Source organism: Pseudophryne corroboree, chromosome 2, assembly GCF_028390025.1.
Source record: "Pseudophryne corroboree isolate aPseCor3 chromosome 2, aPseCor3.hap2, whole genome shotgun sequence".
In the NCBI taxonomy this organism is placed as follows: Eukaryota; Metazoa; Chordata; class Amphibia; order Anura; family Myobatrachidae; genus Pseudophryne; species Pseudophryne corroboree.
This window is the reverse complement of record NC_086445.1, coordinates 171,374,033-171,389,646: the sequence shown is the minus strand read 5'-3', so window position 1 is coordinate 171,389,646 and position 15,614 is coordinate 171,374,033. Positions and strand designations below refer to the sequence as shown.

The window sequence follows — 15,614 nt, the reverse complement described above, 5'->3', positions numbered from 1 at the left end:
ATACCCCACCCAAATCTAACTCTCTCTGCAAATGTTTTATCTGCCTCCCCTGCAGTGCGCATGATATTGCCCATCCGCTAACAAATTTGATGCTGCAATCATCTATGAATTACCCCCAATGTGGCAAAATCATCAACAGCCCGTTACACTAATACGCCTTTCATACATGCTCCAAATTCCCAGGATTTTTGAACGCGCGTCACCCCTGGAATTTGGCATGTGTGAAAGGTCCCAATCCGGGAACAAGTTCCCGGATTGCCGACCCTGCAATTGACCAGGGTTTTTCCCAGGACTTAAGTCCCGGGAAGACAACCCAGCTAGGTCTGAAAGGTGCGACTCAGGAATTTGCTCCCGCCTCACACCTACATGCCTGGCAGGTCCGGGGCTGCCTGGAGGGGGCGTACACCGGCTGCCGTTGTACGTGCTGCAGAAGCAGCCAGCGCAGCTAACAGAGGCGGTCTGTTGTGGTGAGAGAGTATGAAGTGTGTGTGTGTGTGTGTGTGTGTGTGTCTTTTGTATTAGTAGTTAACCAACAACATCTTCTATTGTAAATATTTGAATGAAATACTCCATGCTACTTTTTTTTTTTTTTTTTTTTACTTTTTTCTTATTTATTATTATTATTATTTTTTTTAAAACATCCTCCTGGTATAGGATACAAATCAATAGATCCACGTTTCAACAGCTTCCTCTCCCACCCCCACCTGTACTGAACGGACTGACCCAGTCATGCTGACATTAGGAGGTGTAGTCAGGTGGGAAACAATATTTGAGCCACTTGGACAGGAGGTGTGTAATTGGAGACACATGACTGGATGGACAATAGCTCCAGAAAGCCATGGAAACCCAAATGAATTTGGAAACCGATCTATTCAGGATTTTACCTTTAGCTACTGTGTGCTTTCCTATCTTGGGCCGCAGTTAGTCACCAGGGAGGTCACCATTTTCTACAGAACAATGTTATTACATTGATGCATGACCTATACAGGCGACTCCAGGTAAGGCCCAGGGATTGGCTGTAGCTGGACTTTCAGGTAACAAATGGGTAACAAGAAAGGAGATTGGAAGTAAGGGGGGGGGGCTAGGGGTTCCACACATTAATTTCTGCAGTTATATTTTTTAGTCCAATGCAACATACTTAGGTCTAGGACATCTCATTTTACACAAACTTTTTAGCCATCTGGTGGATTTATAGGACACAATGTAAAAGCTGCAGGACATTCACATAAAAAAAACAAGGGGGCAGGTGTATTAAGCCTGGAGTAGTAATAAAGCAGTGATAAGTGGAAGGTGAAAAGCTGATAATTTACATATTGGAGCTGAGTGGCTGGTGTGTTATCACCTTGCACTTTTTACTGCTTTATCACTTCTCCAGGATTAAGCCCCATACACATGGGGAGATGTGTGCTGAGCGATGTGGGGGTAGAGGGGGGGCGCTCACTTCACACAGCAGTGAAGTGAGCGATCTACTAGATTTGGCATCTAGCGCAAGCGGCAGAGACGCGCGGGGCCGTACATCGCTATGGGCATAAACACGGAAAGATCCGTGCTTAATTTCTTAGAATTTAAGCAAGGATCTCTCCGTGTGTACCACCCTTCAATACATCTGCCCCAAGATAACTATAATGAACACAATGAGAAATATGGCTAGCTCTAGGGGCTGATTAAGGGTTATATTTCAGTCTTTGAACAGGACTTCACTTAGCTCCTATAAATGTATTACTAGATCTTCATCCATGAAGTGGTGTCCCTTAAGGGCCCTACACACCTAGCGACCCGCTGCCGAGCTGCCCGACGGCAGATACAGCAGACAGGCGACCTGGCGGTGGGGTGAGTTACTCGGCTCCATAGCACTGCATGCTAATATGAACGACATTGTCCATATTGACCTGCATGTTTAAATGAGCCGACACCAGCGATAAACGGGCGCGGTGCCGCGCATCGTTCATCGTTGGTGCCTACACACTGAAAGATATGAACGAGATTGTTCATATCTTTCACTGGTATCGACCAGTGTGTAGGGCCCAATAGTCTCACTGACAGGTCTGTACAATTTAATCTCTCCTTTATACAGGGACACTTTGGCCACAGATCGCATAGCTCACCATTATTGTACAATGAAAGGATATGCTACATAAGCTGACAAACCACCCCTCCAGCACACTGCCAAATAGAAGAAGCATACAAAAACACATTTTTAATGGATAAAAAAAAATCTATTTAGAATGGAATCTGACCGCACACTTGTCAGCTAGTGAGAATACTGACAACATTCCAAAGAGCAATAAGTAACCCATAACCCACCTCAGTGACAAAAAGTCACTGAATAATTAACTAGAGTAACGTGCTGCAGGCACAGCAATAAAGCAGATTATTACTTATTCACACAACACAGGACAAGGGGGTAGAATAAATATACTTGCTCCAAGCAGTCTCATGGAACGTTCATTAAAGAGGTTCGCAATCAATACCAGATATTGAACAGGAAATCACATGGCTACAGTGACTAATGCAGATGGCATGACTGAATGTGCCTGCGAGTAAACAGCATTATGTCGGCTCTCCCAGTGGAGGAAGAACAGAAAACTAAGGCACTATCTAAAAGTCTATTACACTAAACCTATAGGCACAAGATCTATTTGGAGAATAACCCAGAAAGTATATATTTGGGTAAATGTAAATAGCCTGCGAATTGCAAACATCGGCATGGTCCCGGCAAGCCAGCCAGATGTCTTAAAGTAGCATTTACTTAAAAAGCAACACTAACCTAATTTAGCCTTTTTATTTATTAGTTATTGAACTTATTTATATAGCACACCACGTAAGCACGCAGACAACATACAAACTCAGTTAGGGCCATGGTGATAATCAAGCTCCTGACCTCAGGGCTGTGAAGTAGTAATGCTAACCATTACACCGTCCGTGCTGCCCAAAAAGAATGTTACTGTACATTAGAAAAGGGGGCGGGGAACCTTTTCTCTACCAAGGGCCATTTGGATATTTATAAAATCCGTCGGGGGCCATACAAAAAAACATCAACTTAAAAATGACCCTGCTCCACAGTAGTTATGCCCCTTAGAGGTACTGAGTGCGTGCGCCCAAAAATGGGTGTGGCCAATTAAAATGAGACGTGATACACAAGTGCCCCCACAGTGCCAGATACAGGACTGAGCGGCGGTGTCTCGCTGACACACAAGCGGGTGGGCCGGAACAAACGGCCTTGCGGGCCTTATACGGCCCGCGGGCTGGAGGTTCCCCACCCCTGCATTAGAAGATAGAGTAGACGCGCCAGGGAACCACCAAATGTCTGCAGTACACAAGCTACTGCATTTACCCCATGGTGTCAATGCAACAACTATTCAGATCTTTCTATAAAGCCTCAGTATGAATATAATGCATTAGTATTTTAATGCAGGAGGCCAGGGATAAACATGTGTGGCAGCTGCAGAGGAACTACACATCCCAGCATGCCATGCCGCAATTGTAGCATGACTTAACAGACTATGGCAGGGCATGCGGAGATGTGTAGTCTCACACATTGCCTACCCCTGCAGTAGACTTTACATAGAATAATTAACCAATTTGATAAAACTTCTGGGGAGGTGCCCACATCTCTAGCTGACATGTCTAAAGAGATATTCACACAACTCCTCACAATTAAGGATTAATCCTGATGAATTACAAAAATAAAGTTGGAAGTTGAACGTTTGTATCATACAGGAAGTGTGTCGGACACCAGTGTTCCCACATCAGGGCAACAGGAGCCTGACCTTGATACTATGTACTTTTGGGGACCACGCTCCTTCCTCTGTTAGTCTGTGACATTGCCTCTGTACCATCCTCACATCAGGACACTCCATCACATACAGCCCTGCCCTCACTGATAAGGAAACACATGGAAATGTCCGTGCCACCCACAAGACAATCACTCTTCTGGATCCCTGAAGTGGTTCTCTCTCAGACCGTCACTGAGGACACAGAGGCCATTAGTGGATTGAAAGGAGTGTCCCCTCAAACACAAGGACAAATTCAGAGATGTACGCGCACCTGATGGTTGACATACATCTGACGATTTTGGATCTGCACATGTGCAGGAGTCTCACGGAACAGTGCCGCAATGTCGCTTGCAGTGGCCCAAACATTGCAGCATGGTTGTCGTGTTGCTGGCAACATTACAGAAAACAGGGGCGTGTTGGCCCCATTTATGGGTGCGCTGAGGCCAGTGGCTGCACCCCTGGATGCAGCAGCATGAGTTCCACTTCTTGGGTTACTCATGATAACCGTGGATCAATGAAGCAGACAGGAGGAATCCAAATTCTACAAGATGCCTCCTGGGGCATTAACAGATCGCACAGGCTGTGCATTAGCCTCAATCTCTGAACCAGGCCCAGTCTCAGAGTGTGCAGTCTATATGTAACCTACTGCACCCCAGTATGAAACATCTACATCATTCACTACATGCCCCTAGGCGGAGATGTGGGATGAGCAGGGGCTCTGTGTTATTGATGGCAATGTAGGTGTGAAAATGCTGTACTGAGGTTATGCGGAAGGTGTTTATACACAACAGTCAGACATACAAGTTCCCTTCTACTCACTCCCCCTACACAAATGTCTTATCAAGTAATGCTGTCTGCTGCATGGAAGGGATGTAGTGGGAATCCAGACGATCAAAATGCTGTCAGCGCCCACACAGCTATTCCCACTCCTGGGTGTGCACGACACCCATGGAGTGGGAATAGAACCTGTGTAGAGCAAAGAAAGCCACAGAGCCAGCAGCATGGGAAGCGTGCATGGGGGTTCGTTCCACTCACCCCACTGCCGGCATTCTGATGGTCGGGATTTCGGCATCTGTATTTTGACCGCCGGGATTCCATACCCAACCCGGAAGGAAAGTAGTGTGGAAAGGTGCAGTGGGAATATGTATATTCCACACAGGGAGGTGGTAGCAGCTAGAAATACAACAATGGTGGTACTTGGACTGTAACAGCAGTCTTTGTCGGACCACAATTTGGGGGCGATTCAGGTGCAGCTGTAAAGAGCATTGCAGCGGCTTACCCGGAAGCAGCAGCAAAGGTCAGATATGGTAATGCAGCAGGTGGCGCCTGACATTAGTGGAATCCTGCATACATGTATTATCAGTGCTGTATCTGAGGACACCGCACTGGATCACTTGTTTACACTATCGGCCGGCTGGGTGTACCCAGAGGTCACGCAGACTGACCACCACAGCTCTGTCCCAGAGTCCAAGAAATTTCTGTCTGAAGACGGGGGGCCTTGGCCCTCCCACAAAACACACCTCCATTTTGAGAGACAGTGGCTGTTGCGACCCCTCCCCCAAATGGCTGCAGACTGTCAATCACTTGACTTCTGCGGCTGTACTATGTCCGACTTAGCAGTACCCATACTGCACACTCGTAGTACAGGTCCAGCGCATTCCTCTGTACTTTGCGTGACTTCTTATAATGGTACCAGACCTGAATACCCCCCCTCCTCCTCCACCTTGATTGGGGGGGGGGATTCATAAACTGACTTAATAGGGAAATGTGTGCAGTCATACTATGACTGTCATCTGAAGAATAGAAGACCCTACTGTAAAACAGTGAGGACTGTCCATGATCACAATTACACAGGAAGCATGGGTGTGGGGCAATATTGTGGATGATGAGAACAATCCTCTAAAGAACAAGTATTTTTCCCTTTTGCATAACAGTTCAGAGTACAGAACGGATATCACACATCTCTGCCATGCATTAGTATCTGGGAGGAGCACTAAGGGCACGAGAATCAGAGGTAGACACTAATACATGCGCATCTACGACTTTATGCGGTGGCGCTAATATGCAAATATTTTCAGTCTTCCCCTTGTGTACTAGCATGCACCAAATTGCGCAGGTCCTGAAACGGGCAGTTTCAATGCCAGTCAACAGTGCTGTACCACTATCTGCGCACCGTCAACACTTGCACCAGCATACGGTAGACCGTATCATTCTGAAATTCCTTTATACATGGCCTCTGCGGTAGCAAATCTGCTACCAGTCACCACCCATGGTTTTGTCCTGCCAGTTCTAATGCAGGCAACTCCGTACCCAACACTCAGGGGAACACAAGTCCTGCAAACCCCCATGGCGCAATTCATGCATGCACAGTGGTAAATAACTGCTCATCTGCGCAAACAGTGGCACTGCGTCCTCCTCAGCTTCAGGACCCAAGTCTGTGCAATGCATTCTGTCATCAACCATCCTGATTCTCTGCAGGGTCAGCTTGTCACAAGACATAAGTGATGTCCTGACCTAAAAAGGTTTAGGTTCTGCTACCACCAGATTTTTAGGTCAAATTCAGTAATTAGTGACCTAATACATGAATTTGGCTTAGCTGAGCGAGATATCTCTTTGTTAACACACAAGTCTTGTTTTGTTAGTGTTTGTTCCTAATTATAAAAGCACCAGATTGAACATAAAAGTCCTTGTCCTATAGAAATGAAATGTTCATAAATAATGAATCATTGTGTAAACAGGCAAGCTGCTGATGTAACCCTTATTTAGGACACCATTAAATTAATGAATTTCAGAGCCCTCTTTATTTTCTTAGCCACAACATACATTTTAAGAGAAAAAAAAAAAAAAAAAAAAAAAAATCACAACAACTTCTGACGTGGCGTAAGGGGAGCCCACAGCCCACACACAGTAGAAGCAGCCATTTTGAAAAATATATATAGACTGCTAAAAGACAATTTCACCTACGAATGGGAGGGAGGGTGGGGGTGTGTATGCGTGTATGAGTGAGTGAGTTGCTTAACCAACTGGCTCTCAGTGAGTTCGTAGGCTGCATTCTGGGGGCACATTTTCATAGATGTAACACCTTTTAAATAAACCATGGTACAGGTATGCAATTATTGTTTATATAACACTATTAGAAACAGGAATGTCTCAACTAACTGCAACTTAAAAAGGACATTTTGCAGTTTACAAGTAAATTAAATTTAATAAAAAAAAAAAAAAACACACACAAAACACACAGGTGGAGAGATTGCCCATAGCCATTACCTATCATTTTATGGAATGTACTTGGAAAACTATACCACCACTGTCTACACCAGGGGTATTTAACATAACCCCCCCCAACTGCGGTGAATCTACATATCCCGCGCCATAGTTTTAACATGCCCCGATAACAAAACTGTGGCAGGGTATATTGTGATGTATAGTTCCACAGTAGCTGGAGGCCACGTGTTGGCTACCACTGTTCTACACATATGGGAACATAGGGGGTCATTCCGACCTGATGGTAGCTGTGCTAAATTTAGCACAGCTACGGTCATCTTCCCTGACATGCGGGGGAGGGGGGGGGGGGGGGGGGGAGAAGCCCAGCACAAGGCTAGTCCGCCCGCATGTGTCAGGACGACCCCCCACACAAGTACAAACGCATCGCACAGCCGCGGCCAAACGCCACCGTGCTGCCCCCTCCCGCTCAGCGACCGCCTCTACCTGTCAATCAGGCTAGGCAGCGACAGCAGTTCTGACCTGCACGCAGCGCTGTGAAGAACTGCAGCGAGCATCCAGGTCAGAATGACCCCCATAAAACCCTGTACACGACACTAATTGCAAGTGACTGGCTGACTGTAGTGCCAATGACAAATCACACCATCAGTATGTACACGTTTCAAAGCCAAACTGGATGCTCTCCTGTAATACGGAGCAGTGTTTCACACACTACTAACAGGTGTGGTTTCCTGCAGCAAACAAAGGGAAGGGTTAACTGATTTCACAGAGAACACTGACTAATCTTCCCAGGAGTGGTAGGGCAGGATTCTGCATGTTTCTATGTACCTGAACCAGGTGGAATAGAGTTCCTTATCAGTAAAGGAATCACATACATGAAGACGCAGTCACTGCTATGCACAGCCCCTGCTGTACACAGATAAAAACTTGGGACAAAACATGTAATATGCAATAGATCTCACACAGTGATAGCATCCACCTTATTCTCACAAATCACCCTTGTATCTTCCCATAATATGTAAGCTTGGTTTTCTCCACTGTGTGGCACTGTAGAGCACTGTGGCATCCAACAAATATATTACAATACAGCTTCAAAACTACATATACCTTAAGCCCCATACACACTAGACGAGAAAGTAGGGCCATTCTGAGCAATATCTTTTACTATCTCGTCTAGTGTGTACACTCATCGTTAACGATGCGTGCTCCGGCACATGGTTAACGACCTCCTCCCTTGTCTGAACAGTCCAGCCGAGGGAGCACCTCGTTAACTAGGGCCGTACTGCAGCATGGCACCCCACTCCCCCCACCCTGGCATTAGCAAGTGTGTATGCACTTGCCGATGCAATCACCCCGCTGGGTCCCTACTACAGCTAATATCAACAGGTACACACAGCGGTTAGTGTACCCCCAGCTTTACAGTTGGACAGCCAGGAAGATATTCCACACCTGGAGACTGCATAGTGCAATGCATTTAATATGACATTATTTTTAAATGTCAATAAAAAAAAAATGCACAAAGCATTATAGAGTAATAAAGGGGTTTCAACAGGTACTGGATTAGATGTCTGTCTGTAGAATAGGTGGGATAATTACCTATTGGTCCTACTCCGGAAAATAGAGGATCTCAACTCTGCATGATTAAAGAACAGAAAACATGACCTGTTGGGGGTTCTTGAGGATCGCATGTGAAAAAACCCCTGCAAGTAAGAAAAGATAAAGGGATGTGGCAACACTTTTGCACAGACGTCTGTCAGATTATTAGAACTTTTAAAATAAGAGCCACAGATTTTATGTTTCTGATGCTTATAGAGTACTTGTCAAATACACACAGTGAAAACAGCCAATTTCCGGCCTGAACTGATATTCCTGGGACTCCAGCCTATGAGAGACCTTAGGAACGTCGGCACTGCACACACAGGGGGCATATTCAGAGATGTACGCCGATAGCAAAGTAGCTGCATCTTTAGATGCTGCAGAAGATTATAGATCTGTACAATGGGGGTACCTCAGGTGCGCTAGTAAGTGAGTAATAATGGAACAATCCCTCAATAAAAATACTCTTTGGTTAAACAGTCACTCTAATTTAGAAAATACAATAATGACATCTAGTCAAATATCTAAAAGGTTTATTCTTCTTAGATAAACAGATGTATAACAACTTTACATAAAGCACAATACAATAAATTTTCATATACAACAGTAACATGTAAACCTGCCCAATTATGAGGTGTATGGTGCTGGTCGTCACCTCACCCTTATGGGTGCAAGTTCGTAGGTGAATATCCCCCACATGCGATGCAGGCTGTTACGAAGATATAGATATATAGGGGATGCAGTTACATTGCCGGCAGTCAGGATCCCGTTGGTCAGAATACAGACATCGGAATCCCACCTGCTGACAATGCCACAAGCCGGAAACCCCGCCAACAGGGGCTCTTCCCACTCGTGGGTGTCCACGACACCTATAGAGTGGGAATAGAATCTGTGGCGAGCGCAGGGGGACTCTTAGCGCTCTCCCTGCTGCCGGAATACCGACTGCCAGGATGCAGCTGTCGCAATACTGACGGCCGGCATCCCAACAGTCGGTAATACATGCCGATATAGAATACATACATACACACATCTATATCTATCTCTCCTGCACGCTTCTGTGGTCTGTTACTGCATCTTCAGGTTACTCAGGATGGCTGGTTCTTTCACGTTGTAGGGGCCAGTGCAGCTGCATCGGAAGACAGACCCTGGCAGCGGCACGCATACAAAACAGGGCTGACACGCCCCTGTTCTTTAGAGTACTCCTCCCACAGACAGCGGCAGACTGTCGCTCACCTGACATCTGCAGACACACTGCATCCAACAACGCAGGACCTGATCTGCAAACACAAGCTGTGCCTGCACAGGACCAGTACTAACAAACATCAGACTTCGCGTTCATGTCTATATTAGGCCCAATGTGGGTAATTGCAAGAGGCAAAACGATACTAGTCTTTATGAGTGCACCTTTATGGGGTAAGAGGTAAAGAGGAAAAAGGAGTGAGGTCACCCAGCATCATCAGTGTGCAACGTTTTTTAGGCCCAGTTACCGATAAGCTGGACTTTAGCTATCCCACGATAGCGCTGCCTCTTTAGCATGTAGATAACATTTATGCTTTGTGGAAGGACGGTTTTACTAAACAGCAGTAGAACTTCCATATTTTATCCAAGGAATCACAGCTTAGAATAGAAATACATGGAGCTGGTTGCATGCAATGAACTTACTTGGAAAAGCGTTCCATGATAGCGGCATTCTTTGGCTTTACAAGGGACAACTCCCTTGCGGTTACTCTGAGAGACTGGGAGGCCCACTGACCCCTCTTAAACCGAGAGTCCATTTTCAGAAACCTAAGGGTTAAAAAGAAAATATGAATCCTTGGTAGTAGAAGCCAAAAAAGATTACAGAGCAGAACCTTTAGCTGACTGCAGAGCTTCTGGGAGTTATTTGTTTGTACAGCGGTAGAGACAGGCCCAGAACAGTCTTGCCTAATGGTCTGCCAGCTCAGGTTGGGTGAGGCCAGTACCCATTTGCTATGAAATTTAGTTTCCAGTATACACAGATAGGAAAGGGAATAGACCGGTAGTGAGGGTTTGACAAACTTCATACACCAAAACAATGCACATACTGCAGAAAAACAACGTTGCCATACGGATTCCGTCTATTACCAGATGCATGTACACAGTAAGCGATAGACAAGACTAGGATTTAGAGAGTGTTAAAAATGCAGAAATATTTAAAACACATCAATCCAATACTAAAGAATAATACTGCAAATAAATAATTTTGTGGGATTATTTGGAAAAAAATTAAATCTGGATGTTACCACTATACAAGGCTTGTACGTTTTTTTTATGCACGTCCGTTTTTCATTAAAAATAAACCAAAACAAATGTATAGTCCTATAAAGTGGATATATATCTGTCTCTATAGATCTGCATACATAAAGCATGTTCATATAACCAATGCCAAGCCGTAGACACACCCATTAGCTCTTATAACACAAACTAAAGTTCCGGGGTTCTTACGGGAAATCAGAGCTGATATAACAAGTCAGAACTAAAACCCAGTGTGTGAAAGCAGAAGTGTGTCTCACATGTACAGACTAAAGTCCATCGAAGAATCTCAGGGACACTTTATTAGTGACATAAAATGAAAAAAGAATACAGACAGGACACCATAACCTGTAGCCTTAAACCCTAGACAAACTTGTCACACCCCAGTGACCACAAAGAGCTTTTCCTATGATTACTGCCCTCATTCCTGCAGCATTTGTCATCCAGAGCACTTGCATACATTAACTCCCTGCTGTAGCTCTGCAAAAGGAGGTTACACTTACAACACCTCCAATTAGAACAGTGCATTCCAATGGTGCAAGCTGTACCAAGTACATATGCAGAATAAAACCACATAAATGTATACTTTTCTTTTTCCACAAAAAAATCCTGAAATAACAACAATAATAAAGTTCAGGGATTTAAAAAAGGGGAACAAAGCTATAAAGTTCCAACAAAGTAAGCAGATGTTGGTCTACAGTCCACACAGATCAGTAGTAAAATAAAAGATGATTAAGAAATAATAGTCAACAGGTTTGAGGGATTATTTTGTTGTTGGCAAAAGCCAATTCAGATAGCAAAACATGCTTCCACTTCACAATTAGTGGCTTATGTATTAATAATCACGCCAATTTAATTATCAATCCATATTGCAACTGATTTTTCTCATTCTGTAGGAAAATATCCCCACTATGTACTAAATTTAACGCGCAGGGACAGCATGTTCGTTGTAACCACCATCCTTGACAATCACTTCCTCTGCATTTTGAAGGGGTCTTTCACATTTGGGAAACACTCCTCCGGGGGAATCTGACACAAAACACGCACACCGTGTCAGTTTCCGCCGCTGGATAGAGAATGCAGGAGAGGGATTGTAACATCCCTCTCCTGTAACTGAGCCTCCAGAGGCTTAAAAGCAATTTACGCCATCTGAGGACGGTGTGAGCTAACAGAACCAAACTCTGAAAAGCGTTGCTTCGATTATGAAGTGTAAAAATTGACAGTGTAGAACACGTTCTTTCAGCTTCTGCTCGGTACACACTATGCAATAATCAGCTTGATTGTCTCAGGTACACGCACCACCTAGTGCAGATTATACGAAACCAGTCAGATTGGACGACCGTCTCCTAACAGCTTTACAACATTTTTCCAAAGTGACGACTCAATATTGTGCAGATTTTGTAGTCTGTACGAGTTTCCCGTCATCTGCCCATCGGCAATTTGAAAACATCTTATTCGGACAGGTGAAAGTTTAAATCGGAACAATAAATGAATACACTTCAAATCAGATAATCTCATGATAGTTTGAATACTCAGAAAATGATAAAGTCGGTCACATTGTAATACCAAGAACAGAATACTTGCATAGTTTCATTATGGGAATATAGTCAGCAGCAAAAAAAAAACATTTTTAATAAATACATTTTTAACACAGAAGCTGCAAGAATTCATGATTCTACCTACGAGGAATGATAAGTCCCCCCACTATACTGCCTATGGGAGAGGAAGACGTAGTTCAAGATACTCATTAAAGTGCAGCTATTAATGCTGTGGATAGAGTGCAGGTGCATGAGGCCAGGGCAGGGTCAGGTTTCAGCCCTTGGCTCACTAGAGCTGGGGAACACAACCACCCCCTATTACTCTGCAGATTATCACTCATCCTATTGACACTTTGTGCCAGGCATGCACTAACCACTCTGATACCTACTCACACACAATATATAGAAGTAGAAGACTTATTAGAAGCAGCTCTACAGATACCTGCAGTAAGGTAATGACCATGACTTGCAGTTATACAACAGCTGAACAGCCACAACGGGGAATAAGTCCCATATATACACATTATTCCAGCCATACAGTCAGGTAAGCATCGGATATGTACATACAGATCCCCCCCAGTACTCACCGTCTGTGTACAGGTCACGTCTATCCCGGGGAGGAGTGCTGAGAGCTCGCTAGTCCCGCAGCGCCGATCCGTCACTACCGCACCTGCTGCTGCTGCTGCTGCTGCTGCTGCTACACCAGCCTGAGCACTAACTGCTGCTCACACCTGCGCCTCCGCCTACACCGTAGCGTCACCGGGCACTGCCAGCCAGCGCCTGATATAAAGGGGCGGAGACCGCGCAGCGCCATCTACAGGACATAAATGCTGCTGCCTGTGGTCTGTCTTCGACAGTGCTGCTTGTGCCTGCACTCTGACCGATATAAGAGCTAATATACATACTATAATCTTAGTTATACAGATATAGCCATGTAAATATCCCTGGATAGGTACACCTGAGAGCAGGGGCAGATTGGGAACAAAAAGCGGCCCTGGAAAAATTTGTACTAGTGGGCTCTCGTGGACAGCACCAGAGGTGTAAGGTCTAGCCATGGGCCGTGGCAGCAGCACCCTCCCCCCAAGACTTTCCAGACAGTGCGTGGGCATGTCCAGCATCAAGGGGGAATTTAAAAAGAAATAAAATTAAATATTATGAGCACATTATGTGATACATCTTCAGAATTTAGGAAACTAATTCTGTAGAAAGTTATATTTTCTTGCTTATTACACCAACCGTATCCCAATCACTATTCACTCAATCTTATATGTCAGCCAAGCAGGCAGACAGAGCATACACTAGATCATCTGCAATCACAGGCTAAGTGGCAAAGTCATTTTCATATATGCAAATTATTTTGCATCTTATTCATTATGTCTATAAAAAGGACCACATGTCCTCAAACAAAACAGGGGGCGTCGGACCACCGGGAATCTTCCCTGTAAACCCTATGGCCAGTCCGCCTCTGCCTGAGAGTGCACCAAATATCCCCAATTGCTGTGCCACGGTTTTGCAATAAGCAGCACCATACGTGTCTCCACAGACATTTTCACAAAATGTGCAGCATCGTTACTGCAATAAATTTACAATGCGTGGGGCACTGGTGCTGGTATTGCAGGCAGCTGTTGTGTGTGACGGGATCCAGTCTCTAGGTCGACAGTAACTAGGTTGATACTATCTAGGTCGACCACTATTTGTCGACAGTAACTAGGTCGACAGGGTCTCTAGGTCGACATGTTCTAGGTCGACAGGTCAAAAGGTCGACATGAGTTTTTCACAATTTTTTTTCTTTTTTTGAACCTTTTCATACTTAACGATCCACATGGACTACGATTGGAACGGTAATCTGTGCCGAGCGAAGAGGTAGCGGAGCGACGCACCTTGCCCATGCAAGGGGACATGGTGCACTAATTGGGGTTCCCGGTGTGTGACACGGTGCACTAATTGGGATTCCCGTGTGTCAGAAGACAGATGTGATGCAAGTGAGCGGCGCTATTCGTCACACCATGTTGCTTTGTGCATAATCTGCTGCATTATACCAATTCTTTTGTGACAAAAGCACTAACCCCAAGGGGTATATTTACTAAAGTGCAGGATTATAGAAGTGGGGATGTTGCCCATAGCAACCAATCAGAGTCTACTTATCACTTATCTAGCGGCTTCTGGAAGATAATAGCTAGAATCCAGGGCCGTAACTAGGTGTGTACGGAGGGGGCACCGTACATAGCACTGCAATGTAGGGGGCGCTGTTGGTGTCACTTGTTAATTATCTGTTTTAATTACTTTCACTTGCAGCTTCCCCCCTTTTTAAAGCCCAGCATCTCCTGACCGCCCCTGTCTCCTACACTGACCCCTTCTGTCACTAATACCTATACAACATTCATGAACTCAACTTGAGATTTTTTTTGTTATTAAGTCATACTCTCCTTTATTACATTTCAAGATGCTGACATACCCGGGATTCAAACCCATTGCCTTTGGCATTGCAGTCAGACAATCTATTCATTGAGCTATCTGCCCTTGCATAGAAAGGTAGACAATTCTAAGCTAGATAATTCTAACTATTTGAAGCTTACCTTGAACTTTTTGAAAAAATCATCAGCATTGCAGCTAAGCAGATCTATGTAGTTTGTGACTGCAAGAGATTGGATGTGTGGCTGCACACTATGTAGATCTGCTCATTTGCAATGATGATAATTTTTTTTACAAAGTACCAGTATCTTCATATAGTGTTCATAGGTTTTATGCAGGATCAAATAGCTCAATGAGTAGGGTGTTTGATTAGAAGTCAACAGGTTATAGGTTTGACTCCTGGGTATGGCAGTATATTGAAATATGTTATTTAATAAAGGTTATTGTAACTGAATAACAACGAGCTCTCAAGTTAAGTGCATGAATTTGGTATAAAGAGGATTTGTGTCCAAATCCACTTTCTTGCAGTGGTCTATAAATGTGTGTGTATTATTTATATTTCTATAATATATATTAAAAATGTGGAAAGGGGCATCATAGTATGTGCTTTCTCTGTGACCAGTCTTGTCACACCCCTTCCCTATGGGGCATGTGCCTTATGTCCATATTCAAAATAATGGTGGTGGTGGGAGAAGGGGGTGGGGGGGCGCCAATTCTTTCTCTGGCACAGGGCACCAAAAGGTCTAGTTACGGCTCTGCTAGAATCTGATTGGTTGCTACGGGCAAGATCTCCCACTGC

The 15,614-nt window shown here is 44.7% G+C and overlaps 1 protein-coding gene across 3 annotated transcripts in view; it reads right to left on the bottom strand.

Annotated features, from left to right (window-relative positions):
• The window catches only part of LIMA1 (LIM domain and actin binding 1), a 69,935-nt gene extending 56,766 nt beyond the window's left edge, over positions 1 to 13,169 (bottom strand). For all 3 annotated transcript variants that reach the window (XM_063952014.1, XM_063952015.1, XM_063952016.1), the window contains exons 1-2: positions 12,991 to 13,169; positions 10,257 to 10,379 (exon numbers count right to left, since the gene is read on the bottom strand). In XM_063952014.1, coding sequence (XP_063808084.1) covers positions 10,257 to 10,369 — 113 coding nt within the window. In that variant the 5' untranslated portion in view covers positions 10,370 to 10,379; positions 12,991 to 13,169. The remainder of the gene's footprint in view (positions 1 to 10,256; positions 10,380 to 12,990) is intronic.
• Between the last annotated feature and the right edge of the window lie 2,445 nt (positions 13,170 to 15,614).